This window comes from Miscanthus floridulus, chromosome 16, assembly GCF_019320115.1.
Source record: "Miscanthus floridulus cultivar M001 chromosome 16, ASM1932011v1, whole genome shotgun sequence".
Classification (NCBI taxonomy): Eukaryota; Viridiplantae; Streptophyta; class Magnoliopsida; order Poales; family Poaceae; genus Miscanthus; species Miscanthus floridulus.
This window is the reverse complement of record NC_089595.1, coordinates 17,603,728-17,619,049: the sequence shown is the minus strand read 5'-3', so window position 1 is coordinate 17,619,049 and position 15,322 is coordinate 17,603,728. Positions and strand designations below refer to the sequence as shown.

The 15,322-nt window shown below is 50.5% G+C and overlaps 1 protein-coding gene and 1 pseudogene across 1 annotated transcript; one reads left to right on the top strand and one right to left on the bottom strand.

The window, feature by feature from the left end:
• The first annotated feature begins 3,453 nt into the window (after positions 1-3,453).
• LOC136513418 (ABC transporter G family member 16-like) lies at positions 3,454-6,357 on the top strand (annotated as a pseudogene).
• Positions 6,358-8,960: 2,603 nt separating this feature from the next.
• LOC136510351 (uncharacterized) lies at positions 8,961-9,966 on the bottom strand. The gene is made up of 4 exons (XM_066504835.1): positions 9,835-9,966; positions 9,551-9,743; positions 9,244-9,459; positions 8,961-9,155 (listed from the first exon to the last, which is right to left on the bottom strand). Exons 2-4 carry the CDS (start codon positions 9,635-9,637, stop codon positions 8,961-8,963), a joined length of 498 nt encoding a protein of 165 aa, XP_066360932.1. The 5' UTR covers positions 9,638-9,743; positions 9,835-9,966.
• Positions 9,967-15,322: the final 5,356 nt, after the last annotated feature.

Sequence of the window (15,322 nt, the reverse complement as noted above, 5' to 3'; positions counted from 1 at the left end):
TATTAATTTCCAAAGTTCAACTTAGGATGTAAAATACAAAGCTATTTCTATCTTCTATAAATTGAAAAGCGAATTTGACCCGCGCGGCCCACTCCTGTGCAGCTCGCGCGTGCATGCGACCCGTTGCCACGGCCCACGCGCGGTGTGGCCCAACCACGCAGCAACGGCCCGCAACAGGGAGGCCCGCATGCGCCGGTCACTTATGCGAAAACTCCCCTGATCTAACTACTATTCCCCTAACTACTATGCAGCCTATTCCTACAGTCGGGATTTAAGCAAACTAGCCCTCGGAACAATCCTTCTTCACAACGGCCAGGTCCTCGGGCCACCCCCGCGCGCACCGGCACGACGGCGATGGCACTGGGTGGTCACACCGGCCAACCGAGACCCGCTCCAACCAAGATAGTGAGCCGAACAACACCTATCACCCTAGCGCCTACCCTAGCCGAGTTTATAGGTGCGGCGGAGCTCATGGAAGCGTTGGCCTCGGCGCGCGGCCATGCGCGAAGGCGGCACGAGCACACTAGCCACCCTAAGCCACTACGGGGAGAGCTAGCTAACTCTAAAGCTCCACTATCGTACCCTAGTTGCTGCTATGGTGATGGTTTGGCCGGGGATTCCATGAACCAAGCTAGCCACGTGCGACGGTGGGATGCGGCGCCGCACTGCGGTGACACAGTCACTTCAGCGACTAAGGTGGGCCGGTAGCGGCTAGGCTGAGGTGTGCGGGGTGAAGGAAGGATCTAGGCAGAACTTGTGGTGAAGGTGGATTGGCGAGAGATGCTACCCTCGGCCGTGGCCGGTTCCGGCCTTAATGGCACGGCGGAGGGGGAAACGGCCAATTAGAGCTCGGTGGGCTCAATTGAAGGCTAGAGATGACTGGGCGGTAGCAGAACTCCAATACTAGCACCTGGCGTGAGTAATTGCGCTGACAATGACCATGCGCTGCGAATTTGGCTCTGGTGCGGCTCGGTCCCGCCTGTCGTCCCAGGCGGCCGCAACAGTGCGTGCGCGAGAGATGCAGATACGAGACAACACAACGCGTTGCATAGCCGTTTAACAGACAAGAACAAGGCGAGGGGGACGACAACTCCACGTGCGGCGCAGTGCAAGGCCAGCAGCGGCTTAGCATGATGTGCCGCGCGCAGGAGCTCCACACCACTTTGACAGGGCACGGCTGACCCCAAGCGGGGACAGGCGCGCATGCAAACGACAGTGGCCATGATCCTGTACTAACGCAACGCCCACAGAGCAGAGAGAGAGACAGGCGCCGTCGTGGCACCCATGTGTGAGGCGGTGTGCGCGCAGTGGCGCAACAGCGACGGCGCCTGGCGGAGCAGAGCCAAGCGAACGTGGGCGGCCCCACGGCACCAGCAGCGACGCCAGCGCAGCGCGCATCGTGGCAGTGAGGAGGAGTAGTTGCACGCCCAAGCTGCCGGCCACAGTGACCAGCCACCCACAGTGACACGCGCGCGCGCGGCCACAGTGACACGCGTGCGCACGGCCGGCGCACCGACGATGGCATAGGAGCGCGGTGACTGCGTCCACACGAGGAACCCAACCCAGAACCTGCCATGCACGCTTTTTAAAGCGTCCTAAAAATCCAAATTGTTGATTCAATCGTCAAACCACCTATGCTATACTTAAGATGACATGTTAGGCTACTAAAACAAAGCCCTAAAACCACACCACTCCTTAACCCAATTACTCTACAAAAATTGCCAACACATAGCTTTGTCAAACCATTTTCAGTCTTAGAAATTCGACCAAGTCTTGGTCTGATTCGCGTCAAATTCGATTTCCAAACTATTATGTATGTTAGCTAGTGAATTCATTATTCGATCGCAGGTATTTCATCGTCATCTACAAAGTTTGTACTTCTAACTTTATTAAAGTTCCGTATATACGCTCTATATTGTTTTCGTTCAATAAAAATTCACGAACATCCTTACTTGATAATTTCATAAGTCAAGAACAACCTTACGTTATGCATTTCTGTTGGTCGTTTTAAGTTACGGAAATTGATCTACACACTATATTACATACATTAACACATAAACATGATGCTCATGACATGTTTTAGCAAATGATTTACAGTGTAACACCGAGGGTGTTACATTGGTCACCGGACAAGGGGTGACGGTGCCCCCAACGGTCGAATTCCAACGCCTAGTTGATCACCGGACAGGGGGTGACGGTGCCCCCAACGATCGAATTCTAACGGCTAGTTGGTCACTGGATAGGGTGGCGGTGCCACCCTGACCAAGCCCCCAAAAACACCCCTCTCTGGACAATTAGGGCGGTGTACCGCCACACCCATGGCGGTGCCCCCTCGGCTATAAATCCAACTTGCTGCCCTCGGGTGAAATAGGGCGGTGGCACTAGACAGACAGTGACGGTGCACCGCCATGCCCATGGCGGTGAACATCGCCGTGTCCGGTGACCACCCCATAGCGGCCCTTCTCTGTCAGGTCCTGGTGGGCACCGTCACAGGGGTGACGGTGCACCGGACAAGGGGTGGCGGTGCCACCTAGGCACCACCACTAGCTCTCCGAGTTGCAAACTTTGTCGCGTTTCGATCCACGTCAACTCGAGCTACTCCCCGCAAGCGATGCTAACTCTCAAAGTGTTTTCTCAAAACATATTAGAGCCAAGTTAGCATTTTTCAAAACATTTTCCATAAATATTTTCGCTTGCTCTCCGATGTGCACTAGGCCTAAATGCAATGCATGAAGTCCAACACCTAGTGGCACTAGATGACCGAATTGTCTAGTTAAGAACCTCTCTTAATAGTACAGCGATCTATCCTAAATATGATCACACTCTCTATAGTATCTTGATTACTAAAATAAAATACCTAATTATACATTTGCCTTGATCTTCATAGAGTTTTGTTTTTCTCTTTCTTCTTTTTTAAGTTGAGCACTTGATCATGATCTCATGTGGTCATCTCCTCATTTCATGTGATCAACATCACCATTTGAGTGCCACCCTGCTCCACACTTGGATTGCACCAATCTAGCTCATATCATCACTCATGACAAAAGTTATTGCTTATGTTTCATCAATTATCTAAAACCAAACTAGGGTTTTCAATAGCCCCTTGGATCAGGAATCAAACACGATCTCAGTTAAACCAGACTTGTCTGGACCAGCTGAACCAAACACATGACGCTACACCGTATGAGCCCTGCTCGGGCTGCCCAGAGCCAGGCTAGCCAGCCGTGCCGGGCATCTGCCCAATAAATGCAGCTCCTCGCTTCCCACCTTGACGGCTCCCGTTTAAATGCGTAATAGAAGTCCAGAGATATTTGTTCAAGTGTTGGGAGTACTTGAATGCGTAATTAACAGCTACAGGCCAGATGTTGTGCTGGCAGAACCATATCTTTGTCTCAGTACAGTTGGGAATAAACGTCTGTGTTCTTTGGACGACACGATACGTCCAGGGCCCAGCCCAGCTGCCCAGCTCGGTCTCCTACTCTACTCTACTCCGACTCCGAGCCCACGCACGCACCGCTCCTACAAGAGAAGACGGAAACGAGCCCAGCCCACGCTCCTCACGCACCTGCGGCCGGCAATCCAAACAACCTGTCCGCCCTCGCCGCTCGCCGGCGCTTAGAAGTTAGAACAAACACCCACACACATGGCAGACACCGGCCACGCCGTGGTCGACATCGACTTCCCCGAGGAGGCCGACGCTGCAAAGCCGCCGCTCGCTCCAGTCCCCTACGTGCTCAACTTCGTTGACCTGTCCTACAGCGTGAGGAGCCGCAGCAAGGGCGGCGGCGGCGGCGGCCTCCTGTCCCAGTCGTCGGGTCGCCGCCCGGTGGAGTCCGCGGACACGCCCCCGCCGACGTCGTCCGGATCGTCCAGGCGCACCAAGACGCTGCTCGACGGCGTCTCCGGCGCGGCGCGCGCGGGCGAGCTGCTCGCCGTCATGGGCGCCAGCGGGTCGGGCAAGTCCACGCTCCTGGACGCGCTGGCCGGCCGCATCGCGCGGGACAGCCTCCGCGGCGCCGTCACGCTCAACGGGGAGCCGCTCCAGGGCCGCCGCCTCCGCGCCATCTCCGCGCACGTCATGCAGGACGACCTCCTGTACGCCATGCTCACGGTGCGCGAGACCCTACGGTTCGCCGCCGAGTTCCGCCTGCCCCGCGCGCTGTCTGCCGAGCGGAAGCAAGCGCGCATCGACGCGCTCATTGATCAGCTGGGGCTGTCCCGCGCTGCCGACACCATCATCGGCGACGAGACCCACCGCGGGGTGTCCGGTGGCGAGCGCCGGCGCGTGTCCATCGGTACCGACATCATCCACGACCCCATCCTGCTGTTCCTCGACGAGCCCACGTCCGGGCTCGACTCGGCCAGCGCGTTCATGGTGGTGCAGGTGCTCCGCCGCATCGCGCAGAGCGGCAGCGTCGTCATCATGACCATCCACCAGCCTAGCACGCGCATCCTCGGCATCCTCGACAGCCTGCTCCTGCTCTCGCGCGGACGCACCGTGTACGCCGGCACTCCTGCCGGACTGAAGCCCTTCTTCGCCGAGTTCGGCGCGCCCGTCCCGGACAACGAGAACCCAGCCGAGTTCGCGCTCGACACCATCCGCGAGTACGAGCGCCAGCCAGATGGCGCCGCCCCGCTCGCCGACTTCAACGTCAAGTGGCAGCACGGCAACGCGTCGTCCGCCGTGGAGAACAACAAGCTGATGCCGCTGGAGCTGGCCATCGCCGAGAGCGTGTCCCGCGGGAAGCTGGTGGCCGGGAGCGTGCCGGGCGGCGGGAGGGCGGTCACCGAGTCGTCGGTGCCGACGTTCGCCAACCCGCCGTGGACGGAGGTGTGGGTGCTCATCAAGCGCTCCTTCACCAACACGGGGCGCATGCCGGAGCTCTTCATGATGCGCCTCGTCACCATCATGGTCACCGGCTTCATCCTGGCCACCATCTTCTGGCGCCTCGACGACACCCCCAAGGGCGTGCAGGAGCGGCTGGGCTTCTTCTCCATGGCCATGTCCACCATGTTCTACGTGTGCGCCGACGCTCTCCCGTGTTCGTGCAGGAGCGCCACATCTACCTCCGCGAGACCGCGCACAACGCCTACCGCCGCGTCTCCTACGTGCTGGCCAACGCAGTGGTCGCGTTCCCGCCGCTGGTGCTGCTGTCGCTGGCGTTCGCGGTCACCACGTTCTGGGCGGTGGGGCTGGCCGGCGGCGCCTCGTCGTTCCTCTTCTTCGTGCTCATCGTCCTCGCCTCCTTCTGGGCGGGCAGCGGCTTCGTCACCTTCCTGTCCGCGGTGGTGCCGCACGTCATGCTGGGGTACACGGTGGTCGTCGCCATCCTCGCCTACTTCCTCCTCTTCTCCGGCTTCTTCATCACCAGGGATCGCATCCCCGACTACTGGATTTGGTTCCACTACCTGTCGCTGGTGAAGTATCCATACCAGGCGGTCCTTCAGAACGAGTTTGGCGGGGCGTCGCGCTGCTTCTCTCGCGGCGTGCAGATGTTCGACGGCACGCCAATCGGGCGCATGCCGGAGGCCGTCAAGATGAAGGTGCTCGAGGCCATTAGCGCCACCCTCGGCACCAACGTTACAGCGGATACATGCGTGGCCACCGGCGCAGACGTGCTGGCGCAGCAGGCTGTCATGGACATCAGCAAGTGGAAGTGCCTGCTGGTGACAGTGGCATGGGGGTTCTTTTTCAGGGTTCTCTTCTATGTGGTCTTGCTAGTAGGGAGCAAGAACAAGAGAAAATAAGGTAGTACCCACAAAAGAAACGTGTAGAGCTATAGCTTGATTTGTGTAACTTGTTAGGACGTTCTAATGGTTTTCAAATAGCTAGTTTAAAAAGAATTCTATTGACTATCAAGGAGAGAGATCTAATAGAGCTAGTGACTCAATAATAGCTTCTCTCGCATGATCTCCTAGAAATAATTCTCTCACGGCTTGCACAACCCTCCACCACTATGCTCTTTTTTTTATTTCCAAGTCCTATCTAGCTAGCGATTGGCAAGTTGCCATTAAGGATGCTCTTATGTCCATATGAAACGTGGAAGTTGTTCATTTCCTTAGATGCCATTGCACAAAACTTATGCTCATTTTCTTATATACCATTGCACCAGAATCCCTCGATTAAAGACCCGAGAAGAAGAAGAAGAACATAATAAAAGTCAGGCACAACTTCCTGGTACGTATCAAAAGTTGTATGTGCTATTATATCGTGCATGCTCTCTATATGTTCTAATCGATTGTGTGTTATATATCGTGCAATGCTCCAAACAACCTACAAAGTCATTATTATGTGGATACAAATGTTTGCGAGTACCTCAAAGAGTTCGGCAAATTCAGCATCAGCTACAAGCAGCTCAAGAAAGCACAAGACTGGTAGAAAAAGGAAGGGGTCACCCATAAGAATATCACTCAAATTATAGTGGACATATGTGGATTCATCTTGCACAAATGCGTTCGTGTCAGGGGAAAGTTCTTCATCGAGGAGAGCGAGTTAGCGTATGATGAGAAGTATGAGAAGATTAGAAACTAGACCAACAAGCTACGCTTAGAGGATTAGAAGATGCCGGAGATCTTTAATTAGAAAGTAGCGGACATCTTAGTTTCATATGTATATATATGACATGTAACTTCAATGTTGGTCCGTGCTACGATAAGGACGAGATACGAATGGATGTGGTATATGACATATGTTTATTCTCTGCATGCGTATTTCTACGTTCTCAGTATGTGTTTAAATCACAAAAAAACAAAATTCAAATCCAAATCAAATGATGGGAACTTATTCTTTTTTAAACTGGAAAAGGATTAACGGAGGCGGGCAAATAAGAACTCGCCGCCTTCGTTAAACTTTAATGGAGATAGGTAACGCAGACGGTCATCCTAATGTGACCGTCTACGTTAATAGATTAATGGAGGCGGGCAAAGCGGAATGCTGTACTAGTGACAATGGGTAAACTATCTCAAGCCCTAACCCGCAACCGATGAAAACCATCGGTAGGCTATTTTCACTACAGGAAAACGCCTCTTTGCCGACTGCTTGCCCCGGTCGGCAAAGGCATAAACCCAGTCGGCAAAGGATTTGCCGACCGCAAAGCCACGTGGCAGTCGGCAAAGAGCAGTCGGCAAAGCCTGGGTCGGCAAAGGCGGATTTGCCGACTGCCACGTGGCACACAGTCGGCAAAGCCTTTGCCAACTGCCACGCCAGCAGTCGGCATAGCCACGTGGCGCCGTCAGCCCTGACGGCAGGCTTTGCCGACTGCTGGTTCCTCGGCGGTCGGCAAAGAATTTTTTTTCAAAAATTATTTGCCGACTGGCCGCCAGCTCGGCAGTCGGCAAAGAAAGAATTTTTTTTTTTGAAATGTTCTTTGCCGACTGCTTTAGGAGTTGCAGTCGGCAAAGGTTTGACCTCTTTGCCGACTGCCTCCCATTGCAGTCGGCAAAGACTCTGTCCTGGGGTTTTTTTGCCCAGCTTTGCCGACTGTAAACAGTCGGCAAAGCTGGAAATTTTTTTTTTTGCTTTTGTTTTCTGTTTTCTCGCATCAAAACCCTGCAAAATCACAAATTATAATCCAATTTCACCAGAAGCACCGGTAGCACCATTTATATCACAATTTCATCACATTTGTCGCCAACATCACCACATATATCACAATAACGCACAACATCACATATATCTCACATACATGTCACAATAACAACCACACAAGTGCATTACAACCATCACATGAAGTCCAACACGTCGAACACCACAAGTCGACGTCCATCACACGAAGTTCAACATAACAAGTCTAGGTCCATAACGAAGAAAAGAAATACATGACAACAACTTTGACGATACGGTGGATACATGATAACAGAATCGACAAATACCTAGCTCGTCGCGCCGTCCCCGGTCTCGTCGTCCGCTCCGCCCCCAGAGCCCCCAGGGTTTGCCCATGGAAACCCCCTTGGACCAAACTGAGGCGCCTGCGCGTACTGCCACCCTCCGCGCACCGGCGGCCACGAGTACGTCGGAGGAGGGCCACGCGGAGGTGGATACGGTGGATAGGGTGCAGGTGGTGGATACGACATCATCTGATGGCCGGGACCTCCAGGAGACGGGTTCGAACCCGCCGACTGTACCTGCACAAGTTAAACGCCAAGTGATGTCATTAGTATCTGCAGCATGGACACACAAGTTAAAGCAAGAGTCAATATACTCACCGGGGTCCCTCCAGGAGCGACAGGAGCAGGCACAGGAAAAAACTCTGGAGGAGGAGGCGGTGGAGCGAACATTGGAAGAGGAGGCAGTGTAGACGCCTCGGGCGTCTGCATGGACTGGAAGAAGCTGGCCATGTTCTGCATCTGAGTGTTGTAGTGCTGCTGCAGGCTTTGCTGGTAAGCCATCTGTTGCGCCATCATCTGCGCGTGCAACGTGACGATCCTCTCCTCCATCTTGGCCTCCATCTGGGCCTGCAATATTACATCCGCAATGTTGATTGTATGTACAGGTGCGAAACGAGTGAACGACGAACGAAACGGCACTTACCTGTGACGCTGACTGCCGCCGGGGCGCTACGGGGATGTCGCTGGAGCTCATGGGCGTGGATCGAACCTAGGTCAGCGTAGGAACCTAGGACGGGTCGAGGGCGCTGTGGGCCATGTAGTAGCAGCCGTGCTGCTTCCCTGGTCCCAACCTCTGCAGGAGGTCTGTGTCCAGGGGCTCGGCGGTGGGGTCGAACGTCTCCCCGTAGCGCTGGCGAGCCGCGACGGTGTACTCGGTGGCCTTCTCGTAGGCGGTGGGGTTGGTGTACGCATCGGGCCCGTCCTCTGGGTTGTAGACGTTGTTCGGATCCGTCGCCTTGCCCTTGTGAGAGAGGAGGTACGCGGTGTACTCGTTGATTTCCTGCCCACCGTGCGTCTGCGTCTGCATTGAAAACACAAACATGGTTACAAGTATTGACAATTGAGCGCAAGGATTAAGACATGAACGGACGCATACCCATCTTATCGCGAACTGGGGGAGGGGCTGATTCCCTTGGTGGTGACACCCCTCGCATCTGCGCGCGGCGGCCCTGACGGTCGGCGCGCCTCGCGTACGCCTCATCCGTGCGCCACATGCGCACAATCTCCGTCCAGCATTCCCTGTGGTTGTCGCACCACGACGGACACACCTGCATGACATCAAGTATTTGACATGCGAGAAGATTAGTGTAATGTTTCACTGAAGGAATCTGAACGAATGTTGTCATACTTAATTACCTGCTCGTATTGCGCTTGGGTGAGGTCGGCCTCCCTCGAGTTCATTCTCTGGCGGATTTGGGGCTTCTTGATGTTCTCTCCAAGCACGTTGGCGTGGAAGTCGCGGATGGCCTGTATGCGCGCCTCATGGTACAGGTCCTTGAGACGATCTTTGCAGACCGCCTCCTGCACTCGCGCCGCCTGGGCCGCTTTACCCTCCTCGCACGTGAAGAAGTCCTGCACACAGACACATCATGTAGCATTTCCTTTTTGCAAGAAGTCCGACGAATGCGTACTATTTAGCAATGCGGTGCGATGAAAGACTCACCCAAAACTCCCTCTTTATCTTTGCCGCGATGGTCTCGCCACCCTCCTCGACGAGGTAGAAGTGGGACCACTTGGTGGGCACCTTCATCTCGCCGTTGACGTTGACAAGGCCAGGGTAGTACTCCTTAATCAGGAGGCCCTGGATGCCATTGATATGGCGTGCTTGACCTGCTCCACTCACAATCTTCCAGGAACTGCACGAGTCATTAAGAACAATTGTTAGTCTTCAGTTCGATTTTTGACATGTCATATGAACAAGTAGTGAAATCAATAATGGTTACTTACGTCTGGCCCACGGGTGTGATCACCGGGCGCTGGTGGAATTGCGGCCGCACCCTAGGAAGCTGCGTGGGCCCGCGCGAGTACACCTTGGCCACGCCTGACGAAGTCGAAGCCGTCTCGCCTGGTGTAGGCGCGTCGTCGTCGTCGTCGTCGTCATCATCGTCGTCGTCGTCGCCGCCACGCTCGTCGTCACGCGACGTCGTCCCCCCTTGCGAGGACGAGAACAGCAGCCTCCTGGTCGCCTGGCGACGTCCGCTGGGGGGCTGGGACCCCCTACTGGACGACCCGCGCACCAACACCTCCTCCTCCTCCTCGTCGTCGTCGGCGGTCTCCTGCGGGGGGACCTGGTACGCCGAGCGTACTGCTCGATGCGGCCGCTGCCGCCGTCCGCCTGGCATTTTGTCGAGTGCCTGCAATGACAAAGAACAAAACTGTTAGCATAAATAAATGACAAGTACTTGTAAAGGAACATAATAATAACAATATAGTATTACATGGCCTCGTAATTATCTCCGCGAACGGCAATATCTCGGGCGTGGAGTCGTCATCTCTATCACTATCGTCGTCATCGCTATCAATATTGTCGAGCTCCCTTAAGTCATCACTGTCATCATCATCCTCATCGTCTCCATAGTCATCATCATGTACCTCCTCCTGGACAACTCCATCGCGCTGCATCTGCCATCGCTCAAGCATTCTTAAGTCCCTGGCATCCTGCACCTCCTCACCCTCGTCCTCATCGATTTCGTTGTCTACTTCCATGCCCATGAGCGAACCAATGTCGATCTCCAAGGTACCTTCTAGCCCCTCAGGTTGATAGAACTCCGCGTGCGATGACAAGACACGTCGTCAAGTTTCGTCATTTTCGGACTCCGTTTCGATTTTATAAAATTTAAAAACACTTTTCACGCGCGTGGCTCGGCGTGTTCCGACACCAACACGGTCGAAATTTCACGCGAGGCCCCGCACACGGCCTCAACATGCTCCAAACATCATGAATATCATTTTCTGAATCACCGGATTCCATTATTTCATGTACCTGCAGTTCAAATCTGGAGCTGCCGGAAAAAATCAAAGAAACAGAAAAAATCTACGGAATATAGCAAAATAAATTAAAATGATCCCAAACTTGGAATATATCATGTACTTACTGTATCAAGGCAACACAAAAAACTGGGATCGAAAATCAAAAAAAATAAAAATTCTTTGCCGACTGCCAGGGAGGATGGCAGTTGGCAAAGCCTGCGCCTTTGCCGACTGCTGACGGAGTGGCAGTCGGCAAAGGTGACGGTGTGGATGGCGTCAACCATGGCCTGCCTTTGCCGACTGCAATTCTTTGCCAACTGCCTGGCAGTCGGCAAAGCCAGGCAGTCGGTAAATCCTGCTTTGCCGACTGCAGGAAATTCCAGTTGGCAAAGGGACCTCTTTGCCGAGTGTCGAAAAAAAACAGTTGGCAAAGAAAATTGCAGTCGGCAAAGAGCCAGTTTCCTGTAGTGTTTCGTGCAGGTCACATATTTGGATAGCTCTTGGTCAGATTTAGTTGGAAGCATGCGTATGAGTATATGACTCATCAATCGTCAGTCGCAAAAAAAAAAAAGATTCATTAATCATCATGCTCAATATGTAGATGGAAACATATCAAGATGATATTTGATGTACGCCTTTCACCCATACGGATGCGGCAACCAAACCTAGCTATGACTGAAAACTGTCTCGAGAAATAGGTACGTGTGTGAGAGACTAGTACACGGAGACGGAGAATCAGGACTGTGATTTGAGAGGCAGGCGTGCAGGCCCGAAGTAGTGGCCAAGTCCAAACTTATACTTGTGTAGGCTACCTCCGTCAGATCAACCACACCTGGCGCCCCGCCCGGCCTGCCGTCCAAGTCCATCTGCATCTACTTCCCAGCTAGCTGTGTCTTGTAGCGGCGGACCAACTGAAAATTTGATCTGAACACCGGAGGATCGGAGAAGAGAAAAAGCTGCTGCCTGCCGTGCCGCCGCACATCAAGGAGGAAGTAATGCTTGCAGGGAGGGATCCCATTGGCCGGCCGTGATGATTTTGACAACACCTGCTGAGATGACCCGGTTGGATCGGAGATATTGGTTTGTTTCATAAATATCTGTCGTTTTCGCTTCATGATAAACAACTTTAACTAAATATATATTAAAAAATATTAATATTTATGATACATAATTAGTATTATTGGATAAATATTTGAATCTAGTTTTTTATTAAATTTATTTTGAGATAGAAATGTTGCATATATTTTCGATAAATCGAGTCAAAGTTATTGACACGTAAATCGTGACGACAAAATATTTAGGGAGAGAGAGAGTAGATAGATAAAGAAAGGAACTTAAGATGAGGCGTTCTTCCATGAATTGACCCCCAACTTTCAACTTGCCAGATCCGCGCGTCAACCACGTATCATCAGCTTTTCCACCCTTTGATTCTGCTCGTTGAGGCAGTGAGGCAACATGTGTGCCCAATGGTTTACTCCCTCCAATCGTCTCGGAAAGCAAAGGATGAGTTAAACTATCTTAGTTTTTTTTTAAATTACACGGTACAACATAAACGTTCATAACATGCACACTCATCTTTATAAGCACACGTACGCAAACCCAACATAGACGTCTACAACATGTACACTCACCTCTATAAGCACACGTACACAAACCCTACAGCTAGCTATGAGCACCTTCGAAGGACCGAGCCGGTAGATCTTGAGATTCACGAAGTCACCACATGCGTCTCGCTGTTCATGGGGATGTCGCCTACCACTGAAAGCATAGCGCCGATAAATCCAGGAAAATACGAGCACCCATGCCAAGTCGAGGACTTGAATCTGGATGGACATGTTTCATTCAAAGGAACCTAACCAACTGATCTATGATCAGTGTTCACTTAGCTTGTTTACTAGGTTTTATAAGAAATAATACTATCAATGTTTATGACATGCTATGAAAATATAATGCATGACGAATCTAATGATACATTTTTAGTATAATGGATATTAGTATAATTTTTATACAAAATTAGCCGGACTTAAGAGGCTTTGGCCCAGTACTATTCTAGAATTGCATCATTTCTACTTCCTTCATTCCAAATTATAAGTCATTATAAAAATTTTGGAGAGTCAAAGCATTTCAAGTTTGCCAAAATCATAGTGAAAACTATAAAAATTTGTGACACAAAATAGGTATACTATAAAATTATAATTAATGAATAATCTAATGATACTTAGTTGTCATCATAAATACTATTATCTTATCATATAAGTTTGGTCAAACTTGAGATGTTTTGACTCTCCAAAATTTTTAGAATGACTTATAATTTAAGATGGAGGGAGTAGAACGGAGGTAAGTAGTGTGTGGAGCTACTACCCCATCCAAAAGAACAATTCCAGTCCTGTTTTTAATCAAACTAATTAAAGTTTGGCTGTTTGTAAAGAGCTAGGAGAGTAGCAATATTTATAAAACCAAATAAATATACTATAAAATTTAGTTTATAACGAATTAAATTATATGTATTTAATAATATCGTAAGGCCTATTTGATCCTTGGAATTGAATTTATTTTAATAATCATAATTTAGATACATATTAATTAAGCTAATATGGTTGTATATGATTATATTTGAATATTATTGTTGACTATACGAGAGAGATACTTATGTGTTGTATTTCTACCATAGGGGAGTAAATTGAAGAGCGTGTTATAAGTTACAAAGTAGAAACATAGAATTATGATCTATAGAATCAATTTCTATCTCCCACCCTATGAATTTGAGATAAACTATATGTGAACTTTGAAAAATGGTGGAATATCGAATTCCAAGCCAAATAGCCTAATTTATTAAAGTAGATTTCAATTTCTCCAAATTAAAGGATCCAAACCACCCCTAAATTCTAGCCTAAATGGTTTGCACTTGATACGTTGCCATATATATATATATATATATATATATATAACCACTACCCAGCTGGCTACAAAATAACTTATTCTGTAGCCACTTTGAGTTACGATAATTACTATGTTAATTTACGAGATTATAGTAACTCTTACTATGTGGTTTACTATAACGTTACGGTAAATATCCTCATGTGTTATAGTAACCCAACTATCGTAAATATGTATTGATATTATCGTAAATTAGTATATAAAATTATCGTAAATGGAGATGGCTACAGAATAACTCATTCTGTAGCTGGCTACTGAATATACTATATATATATATATATATAGTGCAAAGAAAATTATATAAAAAGATTTAGTCAAACTCGTCAGATTTAAGACTACGATAGCATTGCTTTACATGAAGGGACTACCGATGCAACCGTAGTGCTTGCAGTCCACATATCTGTTCCAGCAGTAAATAGAGAGGCGTTGATTGATGGATCGTAGGCCGCCACAATGCAGGGAAGCCGTTTAATAGGCCCACAGAACGATGCCTTTTCATGGGCCAGTAAGCCCGATAATGCCTTCTCTGAGCCCATAACGGCGGCCGCTGGGCATGACTGCTACGACCGTGTCCACGTTTTCAGCTTTACTGGAACCCGTAGGCTCTCCTAAAAAAAAAGGGAAACCCATAGCCGTGCTAGTACTATGTATTTATTACCAATTATTCATTTTTCTTTGCAAAAAATATCCATATGCGGCAAATGGTTTCGCATTTTATATTACTTAATTAAACTGAGAAATGATATTGTTTCGTGCCTGTCACTACGTATACCGACTGCATTCAGGGGCAGTCCAAGAGAGAAAAAAAAATGCATCGTCCATCGTCATGCCTGTCGCCCGTGCGATCTTTCTCCGCCAACCCTACGCCTGTCTCCCTGAGGAAAGAAATGCCCACCCTGCTCCCGTGCCCGCCCGCAGCAGGCCGCGCCGCCTCCGCCCGCGCCTGCCTGCAGTAGGCTATGTCGCCGCCGCACGTGCACCATCGTCGCCCATGCTCGCCCGCATCTGGGCGCGCCGGCGGCGGTCGCGTAGAGATGGGGAACCCCTGTCTAGCCTTCTCGGTGGCTCCGTGCGTCGCTCCTCGACGTCCTCGCTCTCCATCTCTCTCGCGCGCGAGGGCACGGGCGCACGCCCGCACCTGCATGGGTGCACGGGAGGTTGAAAGGTCCTAATGGCTAGAGAGGGGGTGAATAGCATATTAAAAATTTCTACAACAACACTTAACAAAACGGTTAGACAATTATAAGGCGAAGCAAGTGTTGCGCTAGCCTACTAAAAAGCAAGCCACCTACCACAATTCTAGTTTATATAGTTTCTATCCACACAATAGCTATGACACTACACTAAGTTAGTATGCTCTCAAAAGCTAACTAAAGAGCCACACTAATCAAACTAACAAGCTCTCACAACTAGCTACACTAAAGAGCTTGACAACTAGTTTGCGGTAAAGTAATGAGAGTGAGCAATTTGTTTATACCGCCATGTCGACGAAGGAGCCAATCAATCACAAGAATAAATACCAATGAAG

Coding starts and splice junctions, on each gene's coding strand:
- LOC136510351 (XM_066504835.1), bottom strand. CDS start 9,637: ATGAAGGTGCCCACCAAGTGGTCCCACTTCTACCTCGTCGAGGAGGGT. Junction 9,460..9,550: donor AGATAAAGAGGGAGTTTTGG/GTGAGTCTTTCA, acceptor GTCTGTGTGCAG/GACTTCTTCACGTGCGAGGA. Junction 9,156..9,243: donor CCCAAGCGCAATACGAGCAG/GTAATTAAGTAT, acceptor GATGTCATGCAG/GTGTGTCCGTCGTGGTGCGA.